Source organism: Oncorhynchus mykiss, chromosome 3 (assembly GCF_013265735.2).
Source record: "Oncorhynchus mykiss isolate Arlee chromosome 3, USDA_OmykA_1.1, whole genome shotgun sequence".
NCBI classification, from domain to species: domain Eukaryota; kingdom Metazoa; phylum Chordata; class Actinopteri; order Salmoniformes; family Salmonidae; genus Oncorhynchus; species Oncorhynchus mykiss.
Genome location: NC_048567.1, coordinates 17,912,076 through 17,934,111, shown reverse-complemented (window position 1 = coordinate 17,934,111; position 22,036 = coordinate 17,912,076). Strand labels below are relative to the sequence as shown.

The 22,036-nt window shown below is 45.1% G+C and overlaps 1 protein-coding gene across 1 annotated transcript in view; it reads right to left on the bottom strand.

Annotated features, from left to right (window-relative positions):
• LOC110511937 (E3 ubiquitin-protein ligase znrf2) overlaps window positions 1-22,036 on the bottom strand; it is a 79,155-nt gene that overhangs the window by 3,319 nt on the left and 53,800 nt on the right. The window contains exon 3 of the mRNA XM_021592615.2: window positions 8,871-8,976. Within this exon, the coding sequence (XP_021448290.2) occupies window positions 8,871-8,976 (106 nt within the window). The remainder of the gene's footprint in view (window positions 1-8,870; window positions 8,977-22,036) is intronic.

The following is a 22,036-nucleotide window of genomic DNA, read 5'->3' as shown; positions in this document are numbered from 1 at the left end:
GCTTAAATTCTTGTTAATCTAACTGTGTTGTCCGACTTACAATAGGCTTTACAGCGAAAGCATACCTTGCAATTGTCTGAGGACGACGCCCCACATCAACATATTTTCCAAACAGCACAGGCTTCTTAAAATCACAAATAGCGATTAAATAAATCACTTTCTTTTGAAGATCTTCCTCTGTTTGCAATCCCAAGGGTCCCAGCTACAACATGAATGGTCATTGTGTTAGATCAAATCCTTGTTTATATCCCAAAAGTCTGTTTAGGGGGACAAAATGACGCCGTAGAGAGAACACTGTGTTTCAGCGAGCTCCCGTGGCATTCGTTAATTTATATTTTTACATTAATCTCCTAGCTTGAAAAAGTGGTAGAATTGGCTAAATAAGTTATCCTACAATGAATCTTGACGGCTATTTATGAAAAATCTCCGACAACATGCCCAACAGAACTACTAAGAACTCAACCAAAACCACCATCCCTGTAGATGTGCAGGAGGAGCTAGCTAACGTTAGCGAAGCTAGCACAATTGCGGATCCAGGCACAATGGACCTGGTGATTCAAAAGATGACTGATAACATTACTAAAGTGATCGATGTTAAGATAAGAACGGTCTTGGAAGCAATAGCAGGCCATTAAGCTGAACTACAGAGGGTTGTCAAACGTGTTGATGAGGCAGAAGGAAGAATTGCTAGAGTGGAAACTTCAACTACATCTATGGACACTAAAATAAAAGCACTTGAGAAACAGGTGCGCGAAATGGCGGAGCACATTGACGACTTGGATAATCGAGGACGCAGATGCAATATTCGTGTTTTGGGACTCCCGGAAAATTCTGAAGGGACACGTTCAGTACATTTTTGTTGAGGAATGCGGTATAGCTTCACTCTCTCCTCAAGCTAAGTCACTTAAAGCTATTTGTGATGATCTGGGGTATGCTGATGTTTGGAGAACTTTTCATCCCTCCAACAGAGAGTTCACTTTAATCTCTGGACCTCAAGAATGTCAGACTAGAATAGATTACTTCTTTATGCCCAGGACATCTTTGCAGTCTGTTTTATCCGCTAGGATAGGAAGCATAGTCATATCTGATCATGCAGAGGTGATCCTGGACATAAAACTCAACGGGGCATTCAATCGGTCAAGACATTGGAGGTTGAATACAACCATTCTTAAAGACCATACATTCACATCATATTTTATTACAGAGTTTAAAGCGTTTTCTCTATTAACTCTCAATCAACAGATAACCCCTCGCTCCTTTGGGAAACCTGTAAAGCGTACGCCAGGGGTCTGATTATGTCATACACAGCCACTAAGAGACGGAAAGAGCGTGAAAAGCAAAACACGTTAGAGGGTGAATTAGGAACTAAAGAGAAGGACTACAGCTCTCTTTTTAGCTATGACAATCATTTATATGAAAATAAATAGATAAATGACTAATTTAAGTCATTTTATGCAAACCTTTATGCCTCAGAACTGCCAAAGGATGCACCCAAATTAATGGAGAACTTATTTTCTAAGATTGAGCTCCCTACTATCTCCAAAGAACAGAGGTCTCTCCTTAATGTCCCTATTACCGAGGAAGAGATAATGTTCGCAATTAAGAATCTGCAAAATGGTAAGGCCCCAGGACCAGACGGGTTTTGTAGTGAGTTCTATAAAGAGTTCCATGGCCTGTTCCTTGAGCCATTGCATGATATGTTTAACCACTCATTTTCAAATGACCAGCTCCCTCAAATGCTGAGAGAAGCCAACATATCACTTACTCTCAAAAAGGGAAAATGTCCAGAGTCTTGTTCCTCATACAGACCAATTTCCCTTCTAGAATAGAAAATTGCTTTCTAAAATTCTAGCCACAAGACTAGAGGACTCACTGCCACTAATTGTGAAAGGAGACCAAACTGGCTTCATTAAGGGCCGTAATTGCAACAATGTCAGGCGGCTTCTTAATGTAATTCAAGCCTACCAACAAAGTGCTTTGGATGGTCTTGTGCTCTCCCTAGATGCTGAGAAAGCATTTGATCGTGTGGAGTGGTCTTACCCATTCTTTGCTCTAAATAAATTTGGTCTAGGGGACAACTTTATAAAATGGGTGAAAGGTTTATATGATGATCCTCAGGCTGCTGTCCTTACTAATGGGCTAAGGCCAAATAGCTTCTATATACACAGAGGTACCAGACAGGGCTGTCCTTTGTCCCCTCTCCTATTTGCACTCGTTATGGAACCACTGGCCGAGGCCACCAGGGCCGCCTGCTATACAGGGGCTGCTCATTGGTGATGTTCACCATAAAATAAGCTTGTATGCTGATGATGTCCTGATATTCATCTCTAGTCCCGAGACTTCAATTACATATTTTATTAATATTATTTAATTATTCAGCGAATTCTCAGGCTACAAGATTAACTTAACTAAATCAGAGGCTATGCGGGACTCAATCGGAAATCAGTATTTTTGGGCGCCGATTTCCGTTTTTTTATTATTATTATTTTTATACTTTTATTTCAAATCAAATCAAATCACATTTATTTATATAGCCCTTCGTACATCAGCTGATATCTCAAAGTGCTGTACAGAAACCCAGCCTAAAACCCCAAACAGCAAGCAATGCAGGTGTAGAAGCACGGTGGCTAGGAAAAACTCCCTAGAAAGGCCAAAACCTAGGAAGAAACCTAGAGAGGAACCAGGCTATGTGGGGTGGCCAGTCCTCTTCTGGCTTTGCCGGGTGGAGATTATAACAGAACATGGCCAAGATGATAAAATGTTCATAAATGACCAGCATGGTCAAATAATAATAAGGCAGAACAGTTGAAACTGGAGCAGCAGCACGGCCAGGTGGACTGGGGACAGCAAGGAGTCATCATGTCAGGTAGTCCTGAGGCATGTCCCTAGGGCTCAGGTCCTCCGAGAGAGAGAAAGAAAGAGAGAATTAGAGAGAGCACACTTAAATTCACACAGGACACCGAATAGGACAGGAGAAGTACTCCAGATATAACAAACTGACCCTAGCCCCCCCCGACACATAAACTACTGCAGCATAAATACTGGAGGCTGAGACAGGAGGGGTCAGGAGACACTGTGGCCCCATCCGAGGACACCCCCGGACAGGGCCAAACAGGAAGGATATAACCCCACCCACTTTGCCAAAGCACAGCCCCCACACCACTAGAGGGATATCTTCAACCACCAACTTACCATCCTGAGACAAGGCCGAGTATAGCCCACAAAGATCTCCGCCACGGCACAACCCAAGGGGGGGAACCAACCCAGACAGGAAGATCACATCAGTGACTCAACCCACTCAAGTGATTTAACTAGGCAAGTCAGTTAAAGAACACATTCTTACTTTCAGTGACGGCCTAGGACCGGTGGGTTAACTGCCTTGTTCAGGGGCAGAATGACAGATTTTCACCTTGTCAGCTCAGGGGATCCAATCTGGCAACCGTACAGTTAACTAGTCCAACGCTCTAACCATTGCACTCCACGAGTAGCCTGCCTGTTACGCGAATGCAGTAAAAGCCAAGGTAAATTGCTAGCTAGCATTAAACTTCTCTTATAAAAAACAATCAATCCTAATCACTTTTTATAACTACTAATCCAGTTTACCAGGCAATATTAACCAGGTGAAATTGTGTAATTTCTCTTGCGTTCATTGCACGCAGAGTCAGGGTATATGCAACAGTTTGGGCTGCCTGGCTCATTGCGAACTAATTTGCCAGAATGTTACGTAATTATGACATAACATTGAAGGTTGTGCAATGTAACAAGAATATTTAGACTTAGGGATGCCACCCGTTAGATAAAATACCGAACGGTTCCGTATTTCACTGAAATAACAAACGTTTAGTTTTCGAAATGATTGTTTCCGGATTCGACCATATTAATGACCAAAGGCTCATATTTCTGCGTGTTATTATGTTATAATTAAGTCTGATTTGATAGAGCAGTCTGACTGAGCAGCAGCAGGCCCGTAATCATTCATTCAAACAGCACTTTCATGCATTTTGCCAGCAGCTCTTTGCAAAAACAGCGCTGTTTATGACTTCAAGCCTATCAGCCTAATGGCTGGTGTAACCAATGTGAAATGGCTAGCTAGTTAGCTGGGTGTGCGCTAATACCGTTTCATACGTCACTCGCTTTTAGATTTGGAGTAGTTATTCCCCTTGCGCTGCAAGGGCCGCGGCTTTTGTGGAGCGATGGGTAACGATGCTTCGAGTGTGGCTGTTGTCGATGTGTTCCTGGTTCGAGCCCAGGTAGGGGCGAGGAGGGGGACGGAAGCTATACTGTTACACTGGCAATACTATAGTGCCTACAAGAACATCCAATAGTCAAAGGTATATGAAATACAAATGGTATAGAGAGAAATAGTCTTATAAACACTATATTAACTACAACCTAAAACCTCTTACCTTGGAATTTTGAAGTCTCATGTTAAAAGGAAACACCAACTTTCATATGTTCTCATGTTCTGAGCAAGGAACTTAAACGTTAGCTTTTTTACATGGCACACATTTTTACATGGCACATACTGCATATTGGCACATATTACTTTTTTCTCCAACACTTTGTTTTTAAATTATTTAAACCAAATTGAACATGTTTCATTATTTATTTGAGGCTAAATTGATTTTATCGATGTATTATATCAAGTTAAAATAAGTGTTAATTCAGTATTGTTGTAATTGTCATTATTACAAATAAATTAAATTAAAGAAATAGACAGATTAATCGGTATCGGCTTTTTTGGTCCTCCAATAATCGGTATCGGCGTTGAAAAATAATAATCGGCCGACCTCTAGTAAGTATGTATGTATGTATGTGTGTGTGTGTGTGTGTGTGTGTGTGGTATGTACCTGTATGTATGTATGTATGTATGTATGTATGTATGTGTGTGTGTGTGTGTGTGTGTGTGTGTGTGTGTGTGTGTGTGTATATGTGTATGTATGTATACAGTGCCTTGCGAAAGTATCCGGCCCCCTTGAACTTTGCGACCTTTTGCCACATTTCAGGCTTCAAACATAAAGATATAAAACTGTATTTTTTTGTGAAGAATCAACAACAAGTGGGACACAATCATGAAGTGGAACGACATTTATTGGATATTTCAAACTTTTTTAACAAATCAAAAACTGAAAAATTGGGCGTGCAAAATTATTCAGCCCCCTTAAGTTAATACTTTGTAGCGCCACCTTTTGCTGCGATTACAGCTGTAAGTCGCTTGGGGTATGTCTCTATCAGTTTTGCACATCGAGAGACTGACATTTTTTCCCATTCCTCCTTGCAAAACAGCTCGAGCTCAGTGAGGTTGGATGGAGAGCATTTGTGAACAGCAGTTTTCAGTTCTTTCCACAGATTCTCGATTGGATTCAGGTCTGGACTTTGACTTGGCCATTCTAACACCTGGATATGTTTATTTTTGAACCATTCCATTGTAGATTTTGCTTTATGTTTTGGATCATTGTCTTGTTGGAAGACAAATCTCCGTCCCAGTCTCAGGTCTTTTGCAGACTCCATCAGGTTTTCTTCCAGAATGGTCCTGTATTTGGCTCCATCCATCTTCCCATCAATTTTAACCATCTTCCCTGTCCCTGCTGAAGAAAAGCAGGCCCAAACCATGATGCTGCCACCACCATGTTTGACAGTGGGGATGGTGTGTTCATGGTGATGAGCTGTGTTGCTTTTACGCCAAACATAACGTTTTGCATTGTTGCCAAAAAGTTCAATTTTGGTTTCATCTGACCAGAGCACCTTCTTCCACATGTTTGGTGTGTCTCCCAGGTGGCTTGTGGCAAACTTTAAACGACACTTTTTATGGATATCTTTAAGAAATGACTTTCTTCTTGCCACTCTTCCATAAAGGCCAGATTTGTGCAATATACGACTGATTGTTGTCCTATGGACAGAGTCTCCCACCTCAGCTGTAGATCTCTGCAGTTCATCCAGAGTTATCATGGGCCTCTTGGCTGCATCTCTGATCAGTCTTCTCCTTGTATGAGCTGAAAGTTTAGAGGGACGGCCAGGTCTTGGTAGATTTGCAGTGGTCTGATACTCCTTCCATTTCAATATTATCGCTTGCACAGTGCTCCTTGGGATGTTCAAAGCTTGGGAAATCTTTTGGTATCCAAATCCGGCTTTAAACTTCTTCACAACAGTATCTCGGACCTGCCTGGTGTGTTCCTTGTTCTTCATGATGCTCTCTGCACTTTTAACGGACCTCTGAGACTATCACAGTGCAGGTGCATTTATACGGAGACTTGATTACACACAGGTGGATTGTATTTATCATCATTAGTCATTTAGGTCAACATTGGATCATTCAGAGATCCTCACTGAACTTCTGGAGAGAGTTTGCTGCACTGAAAGTAAAGGGGCTGAATAATTTTGCACGCCCAATTTTTCAGTTTTTGAATTGTTTGAAATATCCAATAAATGTCGTTCCACTTCATGATTATGTCCCACTTGTTGTTGATTCTTCACAAATAATACAGTTTTATATCTTTATGTTTGAAGCCTGAAATGTGGCAAAAGGTCGCAAAGTTCAAGGGGGCCGAATACTTTCGCAAGGCACTGTATATATTTATACGCAGGTATGTGTAAGTGAGTGCTGTTTTTGTTGCTTTGTCTCTGTTGTTGCATCTCTTAATATAGGTGAAAATTGTGAAATTCCAATCAAAAATACTGTTACAAAAAGTCTGTTTAGTTGGCACCATCGATTTCAGTAATCCACTCGTTCAACATGCAGACAAAGGAGTCCAAAAAGTTACAATGTTTCTATTTAAATCCTCAGGTGCTCTAAAATGTAAACTATAATTTTTCATACAGAAAGTAGTGTGTTCAAAAGGAAAGTAAAATTAGTAAGCGCACACCTTCTTCCGCGTGCGCCGATATTCCGGTGCCCTCTTCACCAAAACTCCAAATTCCTGCTCGTTTTTCAAGAAACAAGCCTGAAACCTTGAATAAAGACTGTTGACATCTAGTGGAAGCCATAGGAATTGCAATCTGGGAGCCAGAATTACATAGGACCCATAGCTTTCTATTGTAACCTGGGACCGAAAAAAAAAAAAAAATCTAGGTTTTTCTTCTAATTTTTTCCCTGCCATATCAATTCTGTTATAGTCTCAGACATTATTTGAACAATTTTAGAAACATCAACATGTTTTCTATCCAATGCAACCAATTATATGCATATCCTGGCTTCTGGGCCTGAGTAACAGGCAGTACTTTGGGCACGTCAGTCAGGCGGAAATTCAGGAAACTAGACCCTATCACAGAGAGGTTTTAACAAAAATACAATTTACATAAGTATTCAGACCTTTTGCTATGAGACTCAAAATTGTGCTCAGGTGCATCCTGTTTCCATTGATCATCCTTGAGATGTTCCTACAACTTGATTGGAGTCCACCTGTGGTAAATTCAATTGATTTTACATGATTTGGAAAGGTCCCACAGTTGACAGTTCATGTCAGAGCAAAAACCAAGCCTTGAGGTCGAAATAATTGTCCGTAGAACTCTGAGACAGGATTGTGTCGAGGCACAGATCTGGGGAAGGGTAGCAAAACATTTCTTCAGCATTGAAGGTCCCCAAGAACACAGTGGCCTCTATCAATCATAAAATGAAAGAAGTTTGGAAACACCAAGACTCTTCCTTTTTAGAGCTGACCGCCCGGCCAAACTGAGCAATTGGGGGAGAAAGGCCTTGGTCAGGGAGGTAACCAAGAACCCGATGGTCACTCTGACAGAGCTCCAGAGTTCCTCTGTGGAGATGGAAGAAACTTCCAGAAGGACAACCATCTGTGCTGCACTCCACCAATCAGGTGATTATGGTAGAATGGCCAAACGGAAACCACTCCTCAGTAAAAGGCACATGGGAAACAAGACTCTCTGGTCTGATGTAACCAAGATTGAACTCTTTGGCCTGAATGCCAAGCGTCACATCTGGAGGAAACCTGGCAGCATCCCTACGGTGAAGCATAGTGATGGCAGCAACATGCCATGGGGATGTTTTTCAGGTGCAGGGACTGGGAGACTAGTCAGAATTGAGGGAAAGATGAGAGAAGCAAAGTACAGAGAATTCCTGGATGAAAACCTGCTCCAGAGCACTCAGGAACTTAGACTGGGGGCGAAGGTTCAACTTCCAACAGGACAACGAGCCTAAGAACACAGCCAAGACAACGCAGGATTGGCTTCTGGACAAGTCTTTGAATGTCCTTGAGTGGCCCAGCCAGAGCCCGGACTTGAACCCGATCAAACATTTATGGAGAGACCTGAAAATAGCTGTGCAGCGACACACCCCATCCAACCTGACAGAGCTTGAGAGGATCTGTAGAGAGGAATAGGAGAAACTCCCCAAATAATATAGGTGTGCCAAGCTTGTAGCATCATATCCAAGAAGTCTCAAGACTGTAATCGCTGCCAAAGGTGCTTCAACAAAGAACTGAGTAAAGGGTCTGAATACTTATGTAAATGTGATATTTAAGCAACAATGAACAAAAACCTGTTTGTTTATGGTTTGTCATTAACGGGTATTGTTTGTAGATTGATGAGGGTGAAAAAAACTATTGAATCCATTCTAGAATAAGGCTGTAACGGAACAAAATGTGGAAAAGTCAAGGTATCTGAATACTTTGTAAATACACTGTATACAGAACAAAAGAGGGGAAGGGGAGGGAGACACACAGAGAGAGAGAGAGAGCAGGAAAGATTATGCATACACGTACCGGTTGAGGAAAACAGGAGAGATCCATCTTGTCTTAGGTTGTACAGAAACATTTTGTGATAGAGAGAGGTATATAGAAGGAAAAGGAGAAGAAGAAGGAAGAGAAGGGAAGGAAAGAGGTATATAGAAAGAAGGGGAGAGAGAGATGGGGACTTACCCTTTGTGGTATATGCAGAGACAGGGCAGGCGAGCAATGGTGTCCCCCTGTACCAGCTCCTCAAGACAGATTGCACATTCCCCTGCATCCTTACTCAGGACGTCCTCTGAAGGGAGAGAGAGAGTGAGTGAGTGAGTGAGTGAGTGAGTGAGTGAGTGAGTGAGTGAGTGAGTGAGTGAGTGAGAGTGAGTGAGTGACAGAAAATAGAGCTAGACTGCCCATTTAATCAACCAGGCCAAAGCCAGCTGCACTCTCCACCACCACAGCCTTGTCAAAGCCTGCAAATAGCCCTAGTCACAGCCTGCAAAGAACCACAGGGCTTCTGCGTGGAGGCTGGAAAGAGAGAGAAAGATAGAGAGAACACCTATGAGGATCAAAACACACATCAACATGATACCGCCATGATTGGCTAAGAATGATTGCGTTTACACTACATTTCCTGAAGGGGGAGCTCTATATCCATGGTTAAACCCGAGTAGTCTATATGGACCAAATTGGCATTGGGAGCAGGCTCTAATGCAGTGGGACACGTGATGCTGAGAGGAGATGGAGAGGTGCATTTGGTCTTCCTTCCTTACAAACAACAACACACATAGTTTAAAGCAAGTGCTGTTCTGCATCAAGCTCTGCACAGTGTGGAATTGATAGGAGGAATCCCACTACTACAGTGTCTATTATGACTCCAGACTGACAACACAGCACTTCTCTGTCATAGGATCCCTTCTGAGGTCACAGAACGGCACTACAACCATCTATTCTCTATATTCATCTATTGACTCTACTCAGGGAATAATTCACCCAGTCAGACTACACTGTCTAGTACAACCAAATCAATGGATTGTCAGTCAAGGTTAATGTTTAGTGGTTGATGACTGTTTCAGAATGAGCAAAGGGGATATTCCCAATAACTCCCAATAACTGTCGCCTAAAATAATTTATTTAATTCTGCCTTCACACAACACAAGGGTGAGTCCAAAATGCCACCATATTCCCTATTAGAAAGGAGACCTGGTCAAAAGTAGTGTACTATATAGGGAATAGGGTGCCATGTCAGACTCACACAAGTGCTTGCATACTTGTGCCATTGTGTCTGCCTGGGTTAATAATTTGCATAACTCAAACAATCTCCCCATAAACAGAGGCACTATCTTTATTTCAACAGTTGGTTCTGTGGTTGTGTATGTCATGTTATCTGCAGCCCTCAGACCAAATCCTGCTTCAATAATTGATTATTTACTCATACTGGAAGCAAGTGAGAATGAAAACTGCTCTCATGCAGAGTTCATTGTGTGCAGTGTGTGTACATGCACACACCTACTTAAATACACACAAAGACACATACGCATACACAACAACACGCACAAACTTGCTTCCACTATGAAGGTTAACCCAGGACTGCGCAGGACAGGGGTATGTGTGGGTCCAGGCAAAGGAGAACTCTCTCTCAATTGTTGGTTATTTTTATCTGATGTGTTAAAGAAACACATGTTACTGGCTCAGCTGACAGCTACAGAAAACACAGATGGGGGGCAAGGGACTCAGAAAAAGGACACGCACACATGTAAATGCACACACACACCGGAGGGTTGTGGCCTCATTAAAACACCAGGCTACTGTTCCTGTAAAAACTGACCAACACACTCAGTGTGTGTTAAACAGAGAGCAGGACAGCAGGCAGGACAGCAGGCAGGGAGGGAGAGAGAGGGAGAGAGGGAAAGAGGGAGAGAGGGAGAGAGGGAGAGAGAGAGGTATGTATATTGTTGTAACACTGTACATAGCCATAATATGACATTTGAAATGTCTCTAATTCCTCTTTTGTGAGTATAATGTTTACTGTACATTTTGATTGTTCATGTTACCTTTGTTTATTATCTATTTAACTTGTTTGGCAATGTAAACATATGTTTCCTATGCCAATAAAGCCCTTTGAATTGAAATGAGGGAGCGAGAGAGGGAGCGAAAGAGAGAGAGATGGAGAGAGAGCGGGTGAGAGAGAGAGCATTCCTCTATAAATAATCTACTACCAAGTGGGTTTTGATGTTGGTGACCTTGCACGTACACAAATACACACGTACACACACCCACACCCAAACCCACACACTTCAGGAGGTGTCTTGGGCTGGAATATGATGCAATTTCGAGAAAATTGTTATTTTAGTATTTATTAATTAGAGTCCAATCCAAAATCTTTAAGAATTATGTATTGGAGATATTTGACCCCTTCTATCCCACAGTGTTAGTTTCCTTGTTAAATTGTCAATTCTTCCTTAACTCCAGACGATTAGAGAAGAACAAGAGAGTCTTCACACACAGAGACGCGTATAAAGCTCTCCCTCGCCCTCCATTTGGCAAATCTGACCATAATCCTATCCTCCTGATTCCTGTTTACAAGCAAAAATTAAAGCAGGAAGCACCAGTGTCTCGGGATATAAAAAAGTGGTCAGATGAAGCAGATGCTAAGCTACAGGACTGTTTTGTTATTACAGACTGGAATATGTTCCTGGGATTCTTCCGATGGCATTGAGGAGTACACTACATCAGTCACTGGCTTCATCAATATGTGCATCAATGACGTCGTCCCCACAGTGACGGTACGTACATACCCCAAACAGAGGCCATGGATCACAGGCAACATCCGCACTGAGCTAAAGGCTAGAGCTGCCGCTTTCAAAGAGCAGGACTAACCTGGAAGTTTGTAAAAAATCCCAATATGCCCTCCGACGAACCATCAAACAGGCAAAACATCAATACAGGACTAAGTTCGAATCGTACTACACCGGCTTCAACGTTCGTCGGATGTGGCAGGGCTTGAGTAAGACCTTTAAACAGGTCAACATTCACAAGGCCGCAGGGCCAGAAGGATTACCAGGACATGTACTCCGAGCATGCGCTGACCAACTGGCAAGTGTCTTCACTGACATTTTCAACGTGTCCCTGGTTGAGTCTGTAATACCAACATGTTTCAAGCAGACCACCATAGCCGTCTGTAGCCATGAAGTGCTTTGAAAGGTTGGTCATGGCTTACCATTATCACCATTATCCCAGAAACCCTAGACCCACTTCAATGTGCATACCGCCCCAACAGATCCACCGATGATGCAATCTCACATTGGTGTTCCTTTTGCCCTGGACAAAAGGAACACCAATGTGAGAATGCTATTCATTTACTACAGCTCAGCGTTCAACACCATAGTGCCCTCAAAGCTCATCTCTAAGCTAAGGACCCAGGGACTAAACACCTCCCTCTGCAAGTGGATCCTTGACTTTCTGACGGGCTTCTCCCATGTGGTAAGGGTAGGTAACAACACATCCGCCATGCTTATCCTTAAAACGGGGGCCTTTCAGGGGTGCGTGATCAGTGCCCTCCTGTACTCCCTGTTCACTAATGACTGTACGGCCAGGCACAACTCCAACACCATCTTTAAGTTTGTCGATGACACAACAGTGGTAGGCCTGATCACCGACAATGATGAGACAGCCTATAGGGAGGAGGTCACAGACCTGACCGTGTGGTGCAAGGACAACAACCTCTCCCTCAAAGTGACAAAGGAGATGATTGTGGACTATAGGAAAAGGAGGACTAAGCACGCCCCCATTCTCATCAAGGGGGCTGTAGTGGAGCAGGTTGAGAACTTCAAGTACCTTGGTGTCCACATCACCAACAAACTAACATGGTCCAAGCACACCAAGACAGTCGTGAAGAGGGCAGGACAAAACCCATTCCCCCCCAGGAGACGGAAAATATTTGGCATGGGTCCTCAGATCTTAAAAAGTTTATACAGCTGCACTATCGAGAGCATATGACTGGTTGCATCACTGCCTAGTATGGAAACTGCTCGGCCTCAGACCGCAAGGCACTACAGAGGGTACAGTACATCACCGGGCCAAGCTTCCTGCCATCCAGGACCTCTATACCAGGCCCTAAAAACTGTCATGGACTGTTCTCTCTGCCACCGAACAGCAAGCGGTACCGGAGCGCCAAGTCTAGGTCCAAGAGGCTTCTAAACAGCTTCTACCCCCAGGTCATAAGACTCCTGAAGATCTACCCCCAGTCTATTTGCATTGTTATTATCCATGCATAGTCACCTTAATAATTCTACGTACATGTACATATTACCTCAATTACCTTGACTAACCGGTGTACATATTACCTCTACCAACATGTACATTTTACCTCAACTACCTCAACTTCCTCGACTAACACATTGACTCTGTACCAGTACCCCTTGTATATACTGTAGCCTCACTATTGCTATTTTCCTGCTGCTCTTGAATTATTTATTTATTTTGGGGGGGTATTTTTCTTAAAACTCCATTGTTGGTTAAGGGCTTATAAGTAAGCATTTCACTGTAAGTTCACCTGTTGTATCCGGTGCATGTGACAAATACAATTTGATTTGATTTGAGTGGAGTACCATCAAAACTGAGATAATATGAGAAAGAGAAAGGGAGAGGGAGAAGGGGAGAGAGAGAGCGAGAGGGGGAGAGGGAGAAGGGAAGTGAAAGAGAGCGAGAGAGAGAGAGCGAAAGAGAGAGGGAGGGAGAAGGGGAGTGAGCGAGAGAAGAGCAGGATATTTGGAAAGACAGAGTACAGGACATAGGAGACACGACAAACATCACATATTAGGAGGGTAGAAAAATTATGATGACAAACAGCATGGCGGAGCGAGGGAGCAAGAGAGAGCGATAGAACGAGGCATGATGACATCAGCACTTCATATTTATTATCTCCTAGAGACAATTAATGTATAAGCAGTACCAGGGGAACGGTAGGTACCTGATAGACAGTGTGTGGTTGTGTGTGTGTATATGAGAGAGACACACAGAGAGATACAAGGAGAGAGAAAGAGAGAGAAAGAAAGAGAGAAAGAGTGAGTGAGAGAGAAAGAGAGAGCGAGAAAGAAAGAAAAAGAAAGAAAGAGAGTACGTGAGTGAAAGAGAGTATATGTGCAAGCAAGAGTATGTGCAGTGCAGTATGTACAGTATATTCCCTATATAGTGCTCGCTCTACAGTATAGGGGCTCTCGTCAAAAGTAGTGCATTATAGAGGGAATAGGGTGTGATGTACCCAGAAGCTACAGTACTTCATGATCTGAATAGGGTGTGATGTAACCAGAAGCTACAGTACTTCATGATCTGAATAGGGTGTGATGTAACCAGAAGCTACAGTACTTCATGGTCTGAATAGGGTGTGATGTAACCAGAAGCTACAGTACTTCATGATCTGAATAGGGTGTGATGTAACCAGAAGCTACAGTACTTCATGATCTGAATAGGGTGTGATGTAACCAGAAGCTACAGTACTTCATGATCTGAATAGGGTGTGATGTAACCAGAAGCTACAGTACTTCATGATCTGAATAGGGTGTGATGTAACCAGAAGCTATAGTTCTTCATGATCTTAGTCTATGCCGCTCTGACATTGCCCGTCCATCTATTTACAGATTCTTAATTTCATGCCTTTACTTAGATTTGTATGTATTGGGTATTTGTTGTGAAACTGTTAGATAGTACTTGTTAGATATTACTGCACTGTCGGAGCTAGAAGCACAGGCATTTCACTACACCTGCAATAACATCTGGTAAACACATGTACGTGACCAATAAAATGTAAATTATTTTACAATACGATGTTCTCTCTGATCAAATTGTTTTCATTTCACTTTAGTTAGAGTTACAGGGACATTGATATGAGAGCATGTGAGGTGGCATTGGTTCTTAAATGGAGTTGAACCTAAATCCATAGCTGACCGTTATTGACTGTCAGTGTGTGTGTGCTTTATCGGTGCCATCAGGCATGACAAGAGCTGAGTGTGATGTAACCTTTAAGCCTGCTGGAGCTGCTAACAGTTGGGTTCTAGACTCCATCCAATTGGAGACCAGTGACAGGGCAGCTGCTGTGGTGTGTATGTGTTCAGCTTCAGAGCCTGGACTCTGTTTCCACTGCTACAGGAATAGACCTGGGCTGCATAGCTCCGGAGACCAGCTGTGTGTGTGTGTCTCTACCTTGCGTTGAACATTTCTGAATAACATAGTTTATGACGTTGGGTGTATTGACTGTGTGTGTGCATGTGAGAAAGGCGTGTGTGTGTGTGTGTGTGTGTGTGTGTGTGTGTGTGTGTGTGAGAGAGGTGTGTGTGTATGTGTGTGTGAGAGAGGCGTGTGTGTGTGTGTGTGTGAGAGAGGCGTGTGTGTGTGTGTGTGTGTGTGTGTGTGTGTGTGAGAGTGGCGTGTGTGTGTGTGTGTGTGTGTGTGTGTGTGTGTGTGTGTGTGTGTGTGTGTGTGTGTGTGTGAGAGAGAGAAAGATTTGGCACTATGTGTTTATATATGTGTGTGTGTGTGTGTGTGTGTGTGTGTGTGTGTGTGTGTGTGTGTGTGTGTGTGTGTGTGTGTATGTGTACGTGCATGGTAAACAGAGCTAATCAGCAGTGTTTCTGGTGTACATGACATTGGAGCGGTGGGTATGTGTTGGGCTGCAGGAAGCAGGCTGCTCAGAGCTGAGACTGGGATGGTCAGTGCTTTAGACTGGATTTATGACATCCTCTCAGTGACCTTGAGAGATAGAGGGAGGGCGAACACACACTATGCACAGCACCACACACACATAACCGCACATACACATTGTGTGTACAGTTAACTGCCAAAATAATGGAAACACGTGAGTAAATGAGGGATACAAAGTATATTGAAAGCAGGTGCTTCCACACAGGTGTGGATTCTGATTAGGGTCATGTATGAAATGCTGGGCAGGTCATTATTTTGGCAGTTACTTGTATATCATATATGCAGCAACAGCATACAGCATTTGTCACGTTCTGACCTTTATTTCCTTTGTTTTGTCTTTATTTAGTATGGTCAGGGCGTGAGTTGGGGTGGGCAGTCTATGTGTGTTTTTATATGTTGGGGTTTTGAGTTCGGCCTAGTATGGTTCTCAATCAGAGGCAGCTGTCAATTGTTGTCCCTGATTGAGAATCATACTTAGGTAGCCTGGGTTTCACTTTTGAATGGTGGGTGTTTGTTTTCCGTGTGAGTGTTTGGTCCACACGGTACTGTTTCGGTTTTCGTTTTGTTCACATTGTTTATTGTTTTGTATTTCAGTGTTCAGTTTGTTTTGAATAAATCATCATGAACACTTACCACGCTGCGCTTTGGTCCGATCCTTCTTCCACCTCTGAATGCCGTTACAGAAACACCCACCACAAAAGGACCAAGCAGCGTGGTAATGGGCAGCAGCAGCAGCAGCGATGTCAGGACTACTGGACATGGGAGGACGTTTTGGACGGCAAGGGTTGCTACACATGGGAGGAGATCCTGGCTGGAAGGGATCGCCTCCCATGGGAACAGGTGGAGGCAGCTAGGAGAGCAGAGGCAGCCGGAGAGAGGAGCCAGCGATACGAGGGAACACGGCTGGCAAGGAAGCCCGAGAGGCAGCCCCAAAAATGTATTGTAGGTGGCACACGGGGAGTGTGGCTAAGTCAGGTAGGAGACCTGAGCCAACTCCCCGTGGTTACCGGAGAGCAGGAGGGACCGGGCAGGCACCGTGTTATGCGGTGGAGCGCACGGTGTCCCCGGTGCATGGTCATAGCCCGGTGCGGTACATTCCAGCTCCTAGTATCAGCCGGGCTAGAGTGGGCATCGAGCCAGGTGCCATGAAGCCGGCTCTACGCATCTGGTCTCCAGTGCGTCTCCTTGGGCCGGCGTACATGGCACCAGCCTTACGCATGGTGTCCCCGGATCGCCAGCACAGCCCAGTGCGGGCTATTCCACCTCGCCGCACTGGCCTGGCTACAGGGAGCATTCAACCAGGTAAGGTTGGGCAGGCTCGGTGCTCAGGAGCTCCAGTACGCCTGCACGGTCCGGTCTATCCAGTGCCACCTCCACGCACAAGGCCTCCGGTGGCAGCCCCCTGCACCAGGCTATCTCTCCGTCTTCTCCCTACAGGTGCTCCCGCCTGTCCAGCTGCCAGAGCCTTCCTCCTGCCCAGCGCTGTCAGAGTCTTCCGTCTGTCCTGAGCCGCCAGAGTCTCCCGTCTGCCCTGAGCTGCCAGAGTCTCCCGTCTGCCCTGAGCCGCCAGAGTCTCCCGTCTGCCCTGAGCCGCCAGAGTCTCCCGTCTATCCTGAGCCGCCAGAGTCTCCTGTCTGTCCTGAGCCGCCAGAGTCTCCCATCTGTCCTGAGCCGCCAGTCTGTCCTGAGCAGCCAGAGCCGCCAGTCTGTCCTGAGCCGCCAGAGCCGTCAGTCTGTCCTGAGCCGCCAGAGCCGCCAGTCTGTCCTGAGCCGCCAGAGCCGCCAGTCTGTCCTGAGCCGCCAGAGCCGCCAGTCTGTCCTGAGCTGCCAGTCTGTCCTGAGCCACCAGTCTGTCCTGAGCAGCCAGTCAGCCAGGAGCAGCCAGCCAGGAGCCGCCAGCCAGCCAGAAGCCGCCAGCCAGGAGCCGCCAGAGCCGTCAGCCAGCCAGGAGCCGCCAGCCAGCCAGGAGCCGCCAGAGCCACCAGCCAGCCAGGAGCCACCAGAGCCGTCAGCCAGCCTGGAGCCGCCAGAGCCGTCAGCCAGCCAGGAGCTGCCAGAGCTGTCAGCAAGGAGCTGCCAGAATCGCCCTTCACTCCGGAGCTTCCGGAGTCTGCCGCCTGTCCGGCGCTGCCGGTGACTCCCGCCTGTCCGGCGCTGCCGGAGTCTCCCGCCTGTCCGGCGCTGCCGGAATCTCCCGCCTGTCCGGCGCTGCCGGAGTCTCCCGTCCATTCGGGACCCATTTTTAGGGTCCCCAGTCCGAGGTCGGCGGTGAGGTGTTTAAGAGGCCACGGAGGCGGACAATGAGGCGGAGAAAAACTGTGGTGAAGTGGGGTCCACATCCCGCGCAAGGGCCGCCACCGCGGACAGACGCCCACCCAGACCTTCCCCTATAGGTTCAGGTTTTGCGGCCGGACTCGGCACCTTTGGGGGGGGGGGGTCTGGGTGGGTGTTCATCATGAACACTTACCACGCTACGCTTTGGTCCGATGCTTCTTCCACCTCTGAATGCCGTTTCAGCATTGTTGTGTCCCAATCCAAAGGCAGCTGCCTGCAGCCTATTGGCTTACAAAGGCACCTACCTTTGTTGGTAGCATTTTTGTCAGAAGGTAACTGAAAAGGAATCTTATTTGAGAGGGGATTCAAAGGCAGCATCACGTGATAACGCATAACTTTTGTTTATATTGTATCCACTGTAGTAGCGTGAACAGTACAAAGCCCTATGAGATCCTCAAAAAGTTCTACAGCTGCACCATTGAGAGCATATTGACTGGCTACATCACCACTTGGTATGGTAACTGCTTGGCATCTGACCGCAAGGCAGAGTGTGTTCGAGCTCCCTGCCTTCCAGGACCACTATACCAGGCGGTGTAAGAGAAAGGCCCTAAAAACTGTCAAAGACTCCAGCCACCCAAGTCATAGACTGTTCTCTCTGCTACCGCACGGCAAGCAGTACCGATGCACCAAGTCTGGAACCAGCAGGACCCTGAACAGCTTATATCCCCAAGCCATAAGACTGCTAAATAGTTAACCAATAGCTACCCGGACTATCTGATTGACACTTTTTGCAATAACTCTTTTGACTCATCACATACGCGGTGCTGCTACTGTGTATTATCTATCCTGTTGCCTAGTCACTTTATCCCTACCTATACAGTGCCTTGCGAAAGTATTCGGCCCCCTTGAACTTTGCGACCTTTTGCCACATTTCAGGCTTCAAACAGAAAGATATAAAACTGTATTTTTTTGTGAAGAATCAACAACAAGTGGGACACAATCATGAAGTGGAACGACATTTATTGGATATTTCAAACTTTTTTAACAAATCAAAAACGGAAAAATTGGGCGTGCAAAATTATTCAGCCCACTTAAGTTAATACTTTGTAGCGCCACCTTTTGCTGCGATTACAGCTGTAAGTCCCTTGGGGTATGTCTCTATCAGTTTTGCACATCGAGAGACTGAATTTTTTCCCCATTCCTCCTTGCAAAACAGCTCGAGCTCAGTGAGGTTGGATGGAGAGCATTTGTGAACAGCAGTTTTCAGTTCTTTCCACAGATTCTCGATTGGATTCAGGTCTGGACTTTGACTTGGCCATTCTAACACCTGGATATGTTTATTTTTTAACCATTCCATTGTAGATTTTGCTTTATGTTTTGGATCATTGTCTTGTTGGAAGACAAATCTCAGTCCCAGTCTCAGGTCTTTTGCAGACTCCATCAGGTTTTCTTCCAGAATGGTCCTGTATTTGGCTCCATCTATCTTCCCATCAATTTTAACCATCTTCACTGTCCCTGCTGAAGAAAAGCAGGCCCAAACCATGATGCTGCCACCACCATGTTTGACATTGGGGATGGTGTGTTCAGCTGTGTTGCTTTTACGCCAAACATAACGTTTTGCATTGTTGCCAAAAAGTTCAATTTTGGTTTCATCTGACCAGAGCACCTTCTTCCACATGTTTGGTGTGTCTCCCAGGTGGCTTGTGGCAAACTTTAAACAACACTTTTTATGGATATCTTTAAGAAATGGCTTTCTTCTTGCCACTCTTCCATAAAGGCCAGATTTGTGCAATATACGACTGATTGTTGTCCTATGGACAGAGTCTCCCACCTCAGCTGTAGATCTCTGCAGTTCATCCAGAGTGATCATGGGCCTCTTGGCTGCATCTCTGATCAGTCTTCTCCTTGTATGAGCTGAAAGTTTAGAGGGACGGCCAGGTCTTGGTAGATTTGCAGTGGTCTGATACTCCTTCCATTTCAATATTATCGCTTGCACAGTGCTCCTTGGGATGTTTAAAGCTTGGGAAATCTTTTTGTATCCAAATCCGGCTTTAAACTTCTTCACAACAGTATCTCGGACCTGCCTGGTGTGTTCCTTGTTCTTCATGATGCTCTTTGCGCTTTTAACTGACCTCTGAGACTATCACAGTGCAGGTGCATTTATACGGAGACTTGATTACACACAGGTGGATTGTATTTATCACCATTCGTCATTTAGGTCAACATTGGATCATTCAGAGATCCTCACTGAACTTCTGGAGAGAGTTTGCTGCACTGAAAGTAAAGGGGCTGAATAATTTTGCACGCCCAATTTTTCCGTTTTCGATTTGTTAAAAAAGTTTGAAATATCCAATAAACGTCGTTCCACTTCATGATTGTGTCCCACTTGTTGTTGATTCTTCACAAAAAAATACAGTTTTATATCTTTATGTTTGAATCCTGAAATGTGGCAAAAGGTCACAAAGTTCAAGGGGGCCGAATACTTTCGCAAGGCACTGTATGTACACATCTACCTCATTTACCTTTCACTCCTGCACATCCACTCGGTACTGGTCAGGCAGGTCACCCGTGATTCAAGTCAGTATTCGACGTACATCCATGTCTGAGGACGTTGAGAGATGACATGGAAACTGGCTACTAGGGGCAACAATGTTCGCTGTTACCTTCAAGCATCAAATCAAATCAAATGTATTTATATAGCCCTTCGTACATCAGCTGATATCTCAAAGTGCTGTACAGAAACCCAGCCTAAAACCCCAAACAGCAAGCAATGCAGGTGTAGAAGCACGGTGGCTAGGAAAAACTCCCTAGAAAGGCCAAAACCTAGGAAGAAACCTAGAGAGGAGTAGGTTTCAGTTTTGCTAGGGCGTTGTGGACGGGTTTGTCGGATAGGTGTGAACATCTGCTTATGGTTCCAAAAGTTAACCCTCACCTTAACCATTCAGAGTTAATGTCTAACCTTAACCATTCAGAGTTAATGCCTAAACTTAACCTTGGAACGATACAGAGAAGTAACCAAACACTTACAAATTTGACATCTGAGAAACATGGATGAATGTCTTAACTCTGACGTGAGACTGTGAGAGCTTGTTGGTACTGGTACCCCGTGTATACAGCCAAGTTATCGCTACTCACTGTGTATTTATTCATAATATATTTATTTATTCATAATAATATTCATAATATATATATTATGTGTGTTATTATTTTTCTATCATTTTTTTTTCTCTCTGCTTTGAAGGGAAGGGCCCGTAACTAAGCATTTCACTGTTAGTCTACACCTGTTGTTTACAAAGCATGTGACAAATAAAATGTTATTTGAAACGGACTAGCCAATGCAGGACCTTGGAGTGATCAGACCAAAGCACAAGCAGGGTATCAGACAATATCTCAACATGACCTCTGACACTTTCAGACCCAACCCAGGTCAAGACTTCCTCTGCTCCCTTCCTGCTCTGGTTCCCTCAGTAGGGGACCTCAGCACCCGGGTGGGAGGGGGGAGTGTGCAGGGTAAGCCTTCTTTCCTCCACCTGTTTCCTCCTCCACCTGTCCTCCTCCCTTTTATGATAACATAGTGCTTTTCTCTCTCTCTCCTCTGCCCAGGCTACAGCCCAGCCCCCATTTATACTGAACAAAAATATAAACGCAACATGCAAGAATTTGAATTATTTTACTGAGTTAGAGTTCATATGAGGAAATCAGTCAATTTAAATTAATTCATTATGCCCTAATATAAAGATTTCACACTGGGCAGGGGCGCAGCCATGGGAGAGCCAGCCCCAGCCAATCAGAATGAGTTTTTCCCCACAAAAGGGCTTTATTACAGACATAAATACTCCTCAGTGTCATCAGCTGTCCGGGTGGCTGGTCTCAGATGATCCCGCAGGTGAAGAAGCCGGATGTGAAGGTCCTGGGCTGGCGTGGTTATACATGGTCTGTGGTTGTGAGGTCGTTGGACATACTGCCAAATTCTCTCACATTCAATTTTCTGGCAACAGCTCTGGTGGACATTCCTGCAGTCAGCATGCCAATTGCACATTCCGTCAAAACTTGAGACATCTGTGGCATTGTGTTGTGTGACTAAACTGCACATTTTAGAGTGGCCTTTTATTATCCCCAGCACAAGGTGCGCCTGTGTAATGATCATGCTGTTTAATCTGTATGGGGAGGGTGGGGCCTGTATGGGGAGGGTGGGGCCTGTATGGGGTGGGTGGGGCCTGTATGGGGAGGGTGGGGCCTGTATGGGGAGCGAGGGGTCTGTATGGGGAGCGAGGGGTCTGTATGGGGAGCGAGGGGTCTGTATGGGGAGGGTGGGGCCTGTATGGGGAGGGTGGGGCCTGTATGGGGAGGGTGGGGCCTGTATGGGGAGGGTGGGCCTGTATGGGGAG